This window comes from Mustela lutreola, chromosome 4, assembly GCF_030435805.1.
Source record: "Mustela lutreola isolate mMusLut2 chromosome 4, mMusLut2.pri, whole genome shotgun sequence".
NCBI classification, from domain to species: Eukaryota; Metazoa; Chordata; class Mammalia; order Carnivora; family Mustelidae; genus Mustela; species Mustela lutreola.
Genome location: NC_081293.1, coordinates 62,300 through 74,814, shown reverse-complemented (window position 1 = coordinate 74,814; position 12,515 = coordinate 62,300). Strand labels below are relative to the sequence as shown.

At 51.7% G+C, this 12,515-nt stretch overlaps 2 protein-coding genes across 2 annotated transcripts; both read left to right on the top strand.

Annotated features, from left to right (window-relative positions):
* Nucleotides 1-1,015: 1,015 nt before the first annotated feature.
* Nucleotides 1,016-9,890, top strand: LOC131830488 (zinc finger protein 717-like). Its single transcript, XM_059172715.1, has 5 exons — nucleotides 1,016-1,104; nucleotides 3,417-3,601; nucleotides 6,805-6,931; nucleotides 7,178-7,270; nucleotides 9,715-9,890. Exons 2-5 carry the CDS (start codon nucleotides 3,587-3,589, stop codon nucleotides 9,828-9,830), a joined length of 351 nt encoding a protein of 116 aa, XP_059028698.1. The 5' UTR covers nucleotides 1,016-1,104; nucleotides 3,417-3,586; the 3' UTR covers nucleotides 9,831-9,890.
* LOC131830486 (zinc finger protein 182-like) lies at nucleotides 9,844-12,164 on the top strand. Its single transcript, XM_059172713.1, has 2 exons — nucleotides 9,844-11,118; nucleotides 11,203-12,164. Exons 1-2 carry the CDS (start codon nucleotides 10,437-10,439, stop codon nucleotides 11,490-11,492), a joined length of 972 nt encoding a protein of 323 aa, XP_059028696.1. The 5' UTR covers nucleotides 9,844-10,436; the 3' UTR covers nucleotides 11,493-12,164.
* The last annotated feature ends 351 nt before the right edge of the window (nucleotides 12,165-12,515 follow it).

Sequence of the window (12,515 nt, the reverse complement as noted above, 5' to 3'; positions counted from 1 at the left end):
CACTGTGTAGTACCTAGTATTTGTCGAACGCTTAGTAAGTGGTTTGTTCTTTCCAATAAAGGAAGGGATTAGGGAAAGGCACAAGAGGTTGAGAGGCCAGAGTGTGAGTCCCTGCACAGACATGCTTCCCTCATGTCAGCATGGCCCCTGTCTGCAGCCCTGAATCTTGGCTGGGAGACACTGATGGAGAGGTGCTGGCCAGACATGGGGGCTGCTGGGAGGGAGTGTCTCCATTTCCAACTGCCCCTGTGCATCCAGGAGTTGGGACAGTTGTTCAGGTGTGCCTTGCCACTGTCTCCAGCTGGCTAAGCAGCATGGCCCCATGTAACCACTGTGTTGGGGCCCCCCATCCAAGTGTCGTGCTATATGGACACCAGGTCCTGAAGGATGTCCTGTGCCCTCGGGAAGTCACTGCAGATGTTGCAGAAACAGCAAGAGAACTTGAATCAGAAATGGGGCCTGAAGATGGGACTGGATTGTTGTGATTTCATGACAAACTTCAGCAGATCAGGAGTTGCTTCTTAGGGGTGAACGAAGAAAGTGGTTTCTTGAGAAGGACTCTACTGCTGGTGGTGATGCCGTGAAGACTGTTGAAATGACAACAAAAGACTGGGGTATCCGATAACCCTAGTTTATTAGATAAACCTAGTTGATCAGGTAGCAGTGGGGCCTGAGAGGACTGACAGCAAGTCTAGAAGAAGGTCTGTGGGTAAGATGCTGTCCAACACCATCCCATGCTACAGAGAAAGTGTTCGTGTTTCCTCCATACGAGGATTTGACCAGTTAGGGACAATGTCTGTCATTCGGTGAAATCAGGATCTCGCCGGTACCCTCACGAAGTTAGAGCCAACTCCCCGGCCCGCACCCGCTCCCGCGCAGCGGGACACATCACCCACCAGGGCTCCTAAAGGACTGGGCGCAGAGGCCTGTGGGAAATGTAGTCTCCCGCGACAACGACGGATCCCGCGCGGGACTCTGGGTCTTCGGGTTCCTTCTGCGCACGTGCGGACCCGCCCCTCCTCTTCCGCCCGGAAATCCGGCTCCCTGCGGGTGTCGGCCGCTGTGGCTGCGGGGCCCGGGGCGTTGGGTCCTGTGTCCCCGAAGGTCGGTGCGAGGGAGAAAGGGGAGCCCTGCGGCCGGCGGGAGCTCAGCGGGGGCGGGGCCTGAAGTGCAGGCGCGACCCGTGGAGCGAGACCCGGTGCGCGGGGCGACGGGGCTTCGGGGCCCGCGGGTCGGGCGCCCTCGGGCTGTGCTGGCGGCGGTCGCTTGGCCGGAGAAGGCGCGCTGCGGGGGGGGCCCGGCCCGGCGGCGGCGAGGGCGGGGGCGGGTCTGCAGGCGTGCGCGTGCCCGTTCCCGCTCGGGCTGGCGCGAGCGTCTCGGTGCGGAGGGCGGGGGCCCCCGGTCCGCGGCGGCGTCCGCGAAGCTCCTCCCGGGAGCGGTCGTGCGCGGGCTCTCTTGAGGCTCCCCCGAGGCCGGGGGTCGGGCCCCCGCGCCCCCCGTGCGGTCTGCCGGGCGCTGTGCGGTCTGCCGGGCGCTGTGCGGTCTGCCGGGCGCTGGGCTCTGCCCCGTGCGCAGGACCCGGTTTGCAGGCGCCGCTGGCTCGCGAGCCATGGCGCGGCCCCGACGGCCGTCGCATGTTCTCTGGAAGGGGCGCCTGTGACTTGAGCGGAGGCAGGGAGAGGACCCCAGCTCCGCATGGCCAAGCGCGCATGGAACGGGGCTGGGGGTGCCACTCCCCAGAGGCCCCAGAGGCTGCGAGTGACGGGAAGGGTGGACCCGCCCTCGGGAGACCTGCGCCAGGCGGAGAGGGGCGGGCGACGGCGCGAGGGGTCACGCGCCCGAGGGGCCCGGTGTGAGGGGAGGGGGACCTGCTGAGGCCGAGAGGCCGCTCGCCCCAAACCCTGCCTGGCTCGGTTCTCGCCTCCCGGCTTCTGTTGCCCGAACTCCTTCCGCTGGCGCGGCCGGCGCGGCCTCGCGCGCTCCCCGCGGTGGCCGGGGAAGGGTCTGCGGGTGCGGCGGGGGTCTGCGAGGAGGCTTCCAGGACGCGAGCGGGCTGCGGGCTCCCCGGCTTGCGCGCGTCGGGGAACCCGACCTGGGGGTGCTGTGCGTTCTCTCTTTTGCCACAGTGAAGCCACGGCCCGTGTCTGTTTCTGACTCATTTCTGGCCAAGGCGGCCACTTAGGACAGCGCTTCTTGGGGGAACTGCCTCAGACGTGCCTGTCCCACTTTCCCTGACGTCTTCTCTGCCCTGCGGGGCTCAAGGCGTTTCCGGGGCAGGTGTTCGCACGGATTCCGGCGACCTGTCTGTGAAGAGCAGAGACTACAGCGCGATGCCAGCGGCCTGGTGTCCATTTTCCGTTGTGGGAAGTGGGAAAATCGGACGCAGTTTTCTTGTCTAACGCATCTTCCCGGACCGCACATCCAACCCCGCATGCGCCCGGCTGTGGCCAACAGACTCGTGGCGCCAAGTCCCGGTGTTAAGACGGGTGTCTGCGGGCTCCCCACGGCCGGTCTTCCAGGGCCTCACTGGCGTCCAGCGAGCGGGCAGTCTTGCCACCCCTCAGAGGTTCGGTGTGGGTTGTCAGGTTCTGTCGATGGTCCTCGGTGTGTAATTCAAGACTCCCCGTGTACATACTGAGTTCGGGGGTTCACGTGTATCACGTGAGCATTTGCTGGGTTACAGGCCAACCGCATTCAGTGACCTTAAACAACAGTCATTTTAGGTTTTGAGGTCCTGTGGCTCCGCACTTGGGGCTGGGTGTACTCGGTCGGGTCCCGTCGGTGCCTGGTTCCCAGCAGAGGCCGTGATCTGGTGCCAAGGCTGGGGTCGGTTGGTGAAAGAGGATTTCGTCTCCTTCCTGGTGGTCAGTGCTGGCTGTTGGCTGAGCCTCGTATCAGGCCAGTCCCGGGCCTCTTCACGGATGTCCGCAGAAACGCGCTCCTCCACCTGTGTCCAGGGTGTGCGCTGCGTTCCTTTTGACGAGGGCAGGTCACGTGGCAAAGCCCACCTCCGTGTTGGAGGAAGTGAGCCGAGGGGAGCAGGTCACGGAGAACCATCACTGGAAGAGTGCCCTGCAGCACAGTGTCCCATGTCCCTTACGGGTGTCTCTTCCTGTAAAGTCACGGGCCAGCAGTGTTGTTGCAGGGTGTCTGCTTCTGTGAAGACGAGCTGTTTACACCGCGGGTGTCCTCACGGAGGCACGACTGTGAAGCCCTGCGTCTGCGTCTCTACTAATAGGAACATAAACAGTCGTTGCTTTAATGAGCATCTTCAAGATCTTAAATTGATTCTTTCTCTTCACTGTTGATAAGTCAGTAGGGAATGTGTGTTTTGATGAACTGTATGTGTAAATTAATGGGCCTGTAATAGGGTCTTTCCTGCCCTTTCTCAAGGTGAAAATTCTCTCGTCCCACAGGAGCAGCACGCTCGCTCCCTCTCGTCTTCTCTGGCCACTGTGGAGAGCTTCAGACAGGACAGTCCAGGTGTGGGAGCCGAGCCCCAGCATCTGGTCTCGCAGCCAGTCCGTTCGCCTCCTGTCCCAGGGGTCCCTCCAGAGCCCTCTGTGGTTTCCCGGAGCAGCGGACGATGAACACCTCTCTGGTGAGTTGTCCGCTTGTTTGGCGTGGCGCTTCCTGAGCTCGGAGAGGAAGGGCTCAGGCTTTATTTATTTTATTTTATTTTATTTCTCAGTGTTCCCGATTCATTGTTTATGCAGCACACCAGTGCTCCATGCGGTACGTGCCTCCTTAATAAGGGCTCATACTGTAAAATAGAAAAGCAGAAGTCGGTAAAATGCAGCTTCGGGGTGATACGCGGAAACACGGCAACAGTGGCATGCGGATGTGGACGGGTTATATGACCTTCGAGTCATCCAGGGTGAGTGCAGGTTGGTCTCTGGGCTTTCTGACGCCGCCGCAGAATGACACACAGCGTTGCTGCCTGTTCAGAAAGGACCCTCAGAAGAGGCGTGTCCCGTTCTCACAGGACCTGAACATTGTAGGCCCAGAAGTCTGAAGTGGTGCCTTTGTTGGTCACACGGCTGAGGGGGCGGACAGCGGTTTGCCACCAGTCTGGAAGGTCACCTGGTGCTGGAATGCTGTTTGCCTGAGAAGCTTTGCTAGAGTCGCGTCCCAGGCAGCTTCTGGAGGGCTCTGCTGGGTCCACGGCCCCACTGCAGCCACGGCCTGAGCCCTGCTAGACTCAGACCCTGGGGTGTCTGCAGGTCTTACCCTCCACGTGTTTCTGTCAGCCGGTCTGTGTAGGCTGTGTGTCCGACTGTGGAGAGTGGTATTTTCTGAGAGAGAGTTCACGGCTCGTTTGCACCTTACCCTCCTCCGTGTCGTGTTAATCCATGTCTTCTAAGTGAAGAAATAATCCTACAGCCTACAGAGCAACCCAGATTATGTCTGATTCAGTGACGGTGCTGTGGGCTGTGCCTTACTCGACTCTTCTGCCGTAGGAAAACTGCCGTCCAGGGTCTTCTCCTGGACATTCTCGTCTCTTAGCGTCTGGGGCGGCCTCCCTGGTGGTTTCTTCTGCTTGTTTCCTCTCCTGAACGCAGCTCATCCAAGGGTTCCGATCTGGGCCCCTTTTTCAAACTCTGGTTTTCCTGCACTTGTCCGGCCCTCTGCGGTCGGCTGTCCTGACAGCGCCTCTCCCCAGCTCGGGCCTCTTCCTGAGCCTTTCGACCACTAGTTCAAGCCCCTGGGGAATGTTTTCGTGCAGCTGTTCCAGAAGGCACCTCACGCGGAGTCAGTCCTGTGGGAAAGCTCATCTTCCTTTCTTCTCTCACGTGTCCTTCTTCGTTAGCCGGCCACCGACACGACCAAACTGGAGTTTCTCTTCTCCCGCTTTCTCCCCCCGAACCTCGGCTGGCGTCGAGATCCGGACACTTGAATCATGAGATGGAGCCTCCGTGTCAGTCACAGCCCACTGCAGCCGTACAGAACAGCGTCATTGTCCTCCACGTCCTCCGTGCTCCTTCCGCTCGTTTTCCTGCCTCCCAGCCCTTGGCCAGTGGTGATGCTTTTCCGGGCTCCGTAGTGTTGCCTCTGACAGGCAGGCGTGCAGTTGGAATCCCACAGTGTGTGGTCCTTGACGCCTGCTCCTCTCCCTTCCTGGGGTGCGTTTGCGCTTCCTCCCCCGTTCTTCCCTTGCCCCGATAGCTCCTTTGTCTTCAGCCCCACGTGGCATTCCGTTGTCAGAGGGGAGCGCAGTTGATTCGTGCATCCGCTGAAGACGTTGGGTCACGTCCGGGTTTGATGGTTATGAATAAAGCGGCGGTACGCATCCTGTGCTGGTGTCCACGTGGACGTGCGTTTTCAGCTCCTCCAGATGCGTACCAGAGGAGCGAGGCAGGGATCGTGGGTTGGGCGTTCGTGCTTACCTGTGCAGACGGTACCAAACTATCTTCCAAATGGCTAAACCATTTTGGTGCCTCGCTACGGCAGCCGTAGCAAATTAAAACTCTGCACTTCATTCCGTTACCTTTTTATTCACTCCTCACAGGGTTTACCACACAAGTCTTTACCAAACATACTGAGTAGTAGTGCCCTACTTCATAGAAAATAGGAACTTTTGAACAGTATAAATCCATTTGCTGCCCCGTCATGTGTACTGTGGATAGTAGACACGTGTGTACATACTGAGCCTATAGACGTTATGAGTGCTCTGTACATCATTGCAGTGTTTTCCCTAAAGGATCATGTCTTTTATAGACGTAAGGAAGAAAAGTGCATATATATATGTATATAGTTCCTTATGTTTACCTACACATTGGCATTTCCAGTGATCTTGATTCTGTCTTATGGATCCAGATCATCTGGTGTCACTTTGTTTCAACCACGGAGAAGGTCCTTTGCCATTGTAGTGCCATCTTCTGATGATGAATTATGTTAGTTTGTGTTCCTCTGAAAATGTATTTCACTTCAGTTTTGTAGCATAACTGCTCAGTGGGTGCAGAATCAAGGAATCGAAGGATTTACGTTCACCACGTTGTTTCCGATAAGTTGCCCGTCCTTCCCCGTACTTGAACCTGAACGTGCTTGCTCTTCTCTGGCTGCTTTCAAGATTTCTCTCTCTCTTCTTTTTTTTTTTTTAAAGATTTTATTTATTTATTTGAGAGAAAGATAGAGCTGAGTGAGGAGAAGGTCAGAGAGAGAAGCAGACTCCCTGTGGAGCTGGGAGCCCCATGCAGGACTCGATCCTGAGACTTCGGGATCATGACCTGAGCCAAAGCAGTCGTCCAACCAGCTGAGCCACCCGGGCGTCCCAAGATTTCTCTTTATTCTTGGATGTTGGCAGGTTGGCTGTGATGTGCCTAGAATAGTTTGTTGGCTTTTTGTTTTTTGTTTTTTTTCTAAATCTAACTTATGGGCACTGAAGTTAATAAATCTGTATATTCAGATCATTCATGAAATTTGGGAAGGTTGGAGCCATTATTTCTGAAATATGTAAATGCTCTATTTTTCCTCCTTTCCTTACGGAACTCCAGTTACATGTTGTTAGATTGGTTTTTAAATTGTTCATGGGCCTCTTTATTTGTCTTCATTTTTTTCTCTCTCTCATAAAGATTAGAAAATACCTGTTGATCCATCTCCCAAGTTCAGAGACTTTCTTTTGCTGTTGTTTCCAGTCTGAGGTAGGAAATTTCTGCTGTGGGATCTCTTTACCTTACCCGGCAGTACAGACTACAAACCATGGGTGTATTTTGTTCAAGACCAAACACACAAAAAAGAATGAACTCCTAGACTTCCTGTTCTGACCCAGGCTGATGCCTTGAATTGAGGCACATGTCATTCCAGGAATTGGTGTCCTTTGAGGACGTGGCTGTGAACTTCTCCTGGGAGGAGTGGCAGGACCTGGATGATGCTCAGAGGACCCTGTACAGGGCCGTGATGCTGGAGACCTACAGGAGCCTGGTGTCCCTGGGTGAGTGAGAGTGTCCCGGCAGGGGCAGGCACTTTCCTCTTCATGGTAAAGGTGCAGCGGTGTATGAAGTGAAAGGCTGCTCAGGGTTAGGCTCCGCGGCCCAGGAGAATGTGCGTGCTCACCCTCTAGTCGGAGGTTCATGTTGGCCCTTCATCGTACAGTCCTTGGAGCTCTGCTCATGTCATTCTTCAAAGGCCCTGAAAGTGAAGCAGTTTGTGAAAAGTCCCACTTATTTCTGATCAACAGGACACTGCATTTCCAAACCTGAGGTGATTGTCAAGTTGGAGCAAGGAGCAGAGCCGTGGGCTGTACGGGAAGCCCCAACCCGGCGCCTCCCAGGTCAGTGAGTGCATACTGGGCAGGGGTCTATGAAGAGAAGAGCACAGCCAGTGTGGGCCGTGCCGGGCTGTTTTCCCAGGTGCTTTTCCCAGGCCCAGACCTCAGGAGAGGGAGTCTGCATGGATCACGCTCCTGCCTTCTTCACTCTCACAGTATGGCTCTCACCCACAAATGTCCCCTTCTTTTCTTAATTGCCCACTCTTTTCTTAGACTTATCCAAAATCCATTCCAGTATTTTCTTCATTAGCCGTTGTCTCTGGGTTCAAAGGTGTCCCCCTTGCATACACTGTTCCCTTTCGAGTGTTTGTTTATCCCTCATTTATTCTTTCGACACAGGTAAAGCATGGGTCATTTTGTAGTTGTGGGGATTATAGTGGTAATCAAATACATGCCGTCCTTTCTAGGAGATTCCTTTCAGTTGAGTCAGAATGAAGCAAATACACAAAACATTAAGAAGTAGGTCACAATCAGAAATAATGTTTTACCACTCTGAGAGAAAAACTGGGGTGTGTTATTTTAGTAGGGAAGCCCAGAGAAAGTATTTTTGAGGGAATTATCAAGACTTTACTTTCGGATAGCTTTAACCTGAGGTGATGATTTAGATTTTCCAGTGTTGACAACATAACCCATACAGGGTATAGTGTCTGCAGTAGAGATTGGGTGTCACTATTAGAAGTTGCAAACTAGTCTTTAGCCTGACTGGTATCTGAGGCACAGGATGAGAGGAGGTTGCCCAGGTAGTTGCTAAGGAAGTAAGGGAGCGCAGGACCAAGCCTTGTCAAGCGCAGAATCAGTGTCACAGGGGGCGGAGAACCATGCACAAGCTGCAAGCTGCAGTGTGGAAAGGGGTGATCCATGGCACGGGGGGAGACTCTGGAGTTCATGCGTTCTCAAGGCCAGTGGAGCCAGGGGTTTCAGGATGCAGTTGCTCCTGCTAAGTAACCCTAATATAACAGAGAGAATCCAGTCCATGCGTGGACTCCATTTCCATTGAAAGTAGGACACAGCTGATACTCCAAAGTTTAAAACAGAAGCCTTTAGAAACAGCACATTGTCAAGTAGGGATGCACCAGCAGGAAGCAAAGCACAGCAAAACAGGTGAGACTGCTTTTCCAAGAAGCAGCCAGAAAAAGACTTTTCAGAGCTCATGAGTGCAGCCTGTGTTGCAGAACCTAAATTGTTTAGACCAGCAGGGAGGGTAGCCCAGGGAGGAGAATTGGAACTTGGTTGTAAGAAGCCAAGGCATAGGGTCTCATTAGGAGTTAGCAGAAATCTGTCTTTGGCTAGCATGGAGAAGGAGAGAGGATGCCCATAGACATCCCCCAAGAAGTAGTGAAAAGATAAAGAAACATGGGTGCAGATCCTTGTCCCTAAGCAATATCCCTGCTTAGGTGAAAAATGGCCGTCTACTGCATCCTAAAGTAGCCAATCCAGGACAGTCCTGTCACCTTCAAAGCTGAGTGATGAGGAAAGGCCAAGCAAAAAGGACTGCACAGTTATTGTGAGAGAAAGCAGGAGACAGAAGGAACACAGATGGCAGATGAAGAACTCAGCCGAAACTGCGGCTAGGGAGTAGGTGACTGTTGGGATTTCCTCCTGGATCCAGTAAGGAAAAAAGAAACTTGGAAAAGCAGAACTGAGGGCGCCTGAGTGGCTCAGTGAGTTAAAGCCTCTGCCTTTCGCTCGGGTCATGGTCCCAGGGTCCTGGGATCGAGCCCCACATCGGGCTCTCTGCTCAGCGGGGAGCCTGCTTCCTCCTTTCTCTCTGCCTGCCTCTCTGCCTACTTGTGATTTCTGTATGTAAAATAAATAAATAAAATCTTAAAAAAAAAAGAACCGACAAATAAAACCATGATTTGATATTCAATAATATATTAGTGTCATTTGTTACATGATTTTGTTAGGGAGAAAAATAATATGCTTATCATAACATACCCATTATCGATTCTTCAAAATTCATATCCTGCTGTTGTTGGGTCTGTTATCAAAGGCACGAGGCGGAGACAAAGTTATGCAAAGCCTTATTCTGTGCCAAGCAATGGCCAGTCAGACTGACCGGCCAGGGCCGTCTCCGAAGAAAGCGATGCCCCTTGGTCTTACAGGCTAGTTTTTATAGGGCACAATCGCAGACATCTGCATAGGTGGCTTTGGCTGATTGGATGTCTCCTACCTGTGTGTTTTAGTAGCGGTTACCTGGAACCAATACTAGTAACTGCTGAGGCATTTTTAAACAACCAAACGGCTATCTAGGCAACATGGAGTCACTCTGGCTAAGCAGGCCCAAGCAGGCCCTAGGGGTTTAACAGGTTTTAACGTGGATTTGGCCCCAATACTGTGATGGAAAGAAACGGCTTTACTCCTACACAAACCTTCCATAAGAAATGCTTAGATGTGGTTACCAGACGTGTCTGGTAACCAGACATGGTTACTTCGTCTCATTTCAGATGTCCAGAGTGCAGGAGACCCGCCAGGACCATCAGAGCAGACATGTGGGGCAAGTTGGGTTCTCCAGCAACAAAAGGTCAACTACGAAGAGAACCGCCTTGGGCAAACCATTTAATTTGAGCGCAATCCACATTTCAGACCTGGTTATAAATAATGGAGACTGTTCAGGAATGAAGCCAGAGGAGTTTGATGTGTGTCAGAACATGTTTCTCCCTGGTGAGCCGGATGAGATGCGTGGTGGAGAGAAGCCCAAGGACTGTAATGTGAGCAGCAAACCCTTCGGGTGTGAACACCGTAGTTTTCATCAGAAGGGTCAGATTTTGCAGCCACTTTTTGAATTTGGTGGGCAAGGGCATGACTTGAACAGGGAGACAACCACCTTTACACATAGCAGTGCTCCTGTGGGAGAGACTGCCTATAACTACGATGACTGTTGGAGAGCCTGTGACAAGTCTGCTGTCGTTGTCCGAGAGAGAACTCACATAGGGGAGGGTCACTGTAGGTGTAACAAATGGGGGAACACCTGTGTGAAACCAAACCAATCGAATCTTCACAGAGCTGATTTGGAGGAGCAACACTGTGAACGTGATCAAAGAGGGGACAATTTCAGCAAGAAATTACACCTTACTTGGCTTTCAAGAACTCAGGAGAGAAAACTTTTGAATGTGACATATGTGGCAAAACTTTCCACGCAAAGTCTAATCTCCGTAAACATCAGAAAATGCACACAGGGGAGAAACCCTATCAATGTAGTAAGTGTGAGGAAACCTTTATCAGTAAAACAGTTCTTACAGTACATTGGAGAACTCATACAGGGGAGAAACCCTACGCATGTATCGAGTGTAAGAAAACTTTCTGCCGTAAGTCTCACCTAACTGTTCATCAGAGAACCCGCATGGGAGAAGAACCATATGAGTGTTACGAATGTGGGAGATCTTTCTCTGTGAAAACCAAACTCACTGTGCATCTGAGAGCACACACAGGGGAGAAGTCCTATGAATGCCACGGGTGTAGGAAATCCTTTTACCAGAAGTCAGCCCTCACTGTACATCGAAGGAGTCACAATAGAGAGACACATCATGAATGCAGTGATTGTGGTAAAACCTTCTGTCAGAAGTCCGTTCTCACTGCGCATTGGAGAACTCACACAGGAGAGAGACCTTATGAATGTCCAGAATGTGGGAAATCCTTTGGCCATCGCCCAGCTCTTACCGTCCATCAGAGAACTCATACAAGAGATAGACCTTATAAATGTAACGAGTGTGGGAGATCTTTCTGTGTAAAGCCAAAGCTCACTGTGCATCTGAGACTTCACACCGGTGAGAGACCATATGAGTGTAAGGAATGTGGGAAAACTTTCTACCAGAAATCAAAACTCACTGTACACCAGAGAACTCACACAGGTGAGAAACCTTATAAATGTGACGAGTGTTGGAAGACCTTTTGTGAGAGGTCAGCTCTCAGTAGGCATCAGAGAACTCACACAGGAGAGAAGCCCTATGGATGCAAAGAATGTAGCAAGACTTTCTACCAGAAGTCAGCCCTGACTGTGCATCAGAGAACTCACACAGGAGAGAAGCCCTGTGGATGTAATGCATGTGGGAAAACCTTCTGTCAGAAGTCACACCTCAGCAAACATCAGAGAACTCACACTGGGGAGAAGCCATGTGTGGCAGAGACTGGCGATATGTACACCAAAACTCACTTTCTCTTTGTGTTGGGCACACAGTTCGCCTGCATTTCTCAGCTCCTGTTTACTGTGGGTGGAAGCACGTAATTGAGCTCTGGCCAAGAGATCATGAACACAAATTATGAACATTACTTCCATGTCTGGCCACAAAAAAACTTACTTGCCTTTGCTGATTTTTCATTCCTGGAATGCATATTACCCACAGGTGTGTTTTTGGAGCCACATGGTGAAGATGGCAACCAGGACTTAAGGCAGAAAGGACTGACTGGGGAGGGCAAAGATCTTCCCAACGCTGCCTCACAAATCTTCACCTGCAGTTACCTGAGGGAGAAGTAGTCACTGTTGAATCCTATGTGTGACCTATTTCCAACAATGTGAGTCCATTGTAGCTAGTTCAGTTTGCGAATTTGAGGTCGGCTTCTGTGAGACGTTACCAGTCCTTGTGTAAGAGAGTCACACAGGAAAGAACCTTTTGTTGTCACTTTTCATCCCCAAGCAATGGATGTAAAAATCAAAGAAATCATAGGAAAAAAATTCAATAAATGCAGGAATGACTTTATTGGGCAGAGACAGGTCATTGAACACTGAGGATAAAGTAAAACCTTATAAATACCTTTAATGTGTCCACTTTTCAACAGAAGGTCCAACTTTGTATCAGTGAGTTTTTCATGAAGCGAAAACTATCAGCGTAGGTAATGTGGATAAAAAAATTTCACATAGAAATGATACTATATTAAAGAAGATTTTTGAAAGACTATAGACCATTTTTTCTCTGGGGTGATTTTTGCCTCTATGGGGACACTTGGCAATGCTACTCCTGGTAAGTAGCACAGTCACTTCTGAATTTTTCTATTTGGGGTTGTTACAGGGCCCACGAAGATCCTAAGGGGTGGAGAAGTAGAGTCCACCTTTACCTGTTGATGTAAAGGCATCTCACAAGAGTGTGTGGTCGTCTCTAGAAAATACAGTAGGACACCACCTGCTTTCTGGCCACAGAGTTCACATCATTTATAAATGCACACTACACTAACACTCAAAGAATTCCAACTTATAAAGCTGTTTGGCTTAACATTGAGGACATCGTCATCTGTATCAGGACAAGGAGCACAG

What these genes read in the sequence shown, in the direction of transcription:
- LOC131830488 (XM_059172715.1), top strand. An exon ending in CAGGAGCCTGGTGTCCCTGG is followed by an intron (nt 6,932 to 7,177) that starts GTGAGTGAGAGT and finishes TCTGATCAACAG; the next exon opens with GACACTGCATTTCCAAACCT. An exon ending in CCCAACCCGGCGCCTCCCAG is followed by an intron (nt 7,271 to 9,714) that starts GTCAGTGAGTGC and finishes GTCTCATTTCAG; the next exon opens with ATGTCCAGAGTGCAGGAGAC.
- LOC131830486 (XM_059172713.1), top strand. Translation starts at nt 10,437, where the DNA reads ATGCACACAGGGGAGAAACCCTATCAATGTAGTAAGTGTGAGGAAACC. An exon ending in ACACCAGAGAACTCACACAG is followed by an intron (nt 11,119 to 11,202) that starts GTGAGAAACCTT and finishes GAACTCACACAG; the next exon opens with GAGAGAAGCCCTATGGATGC.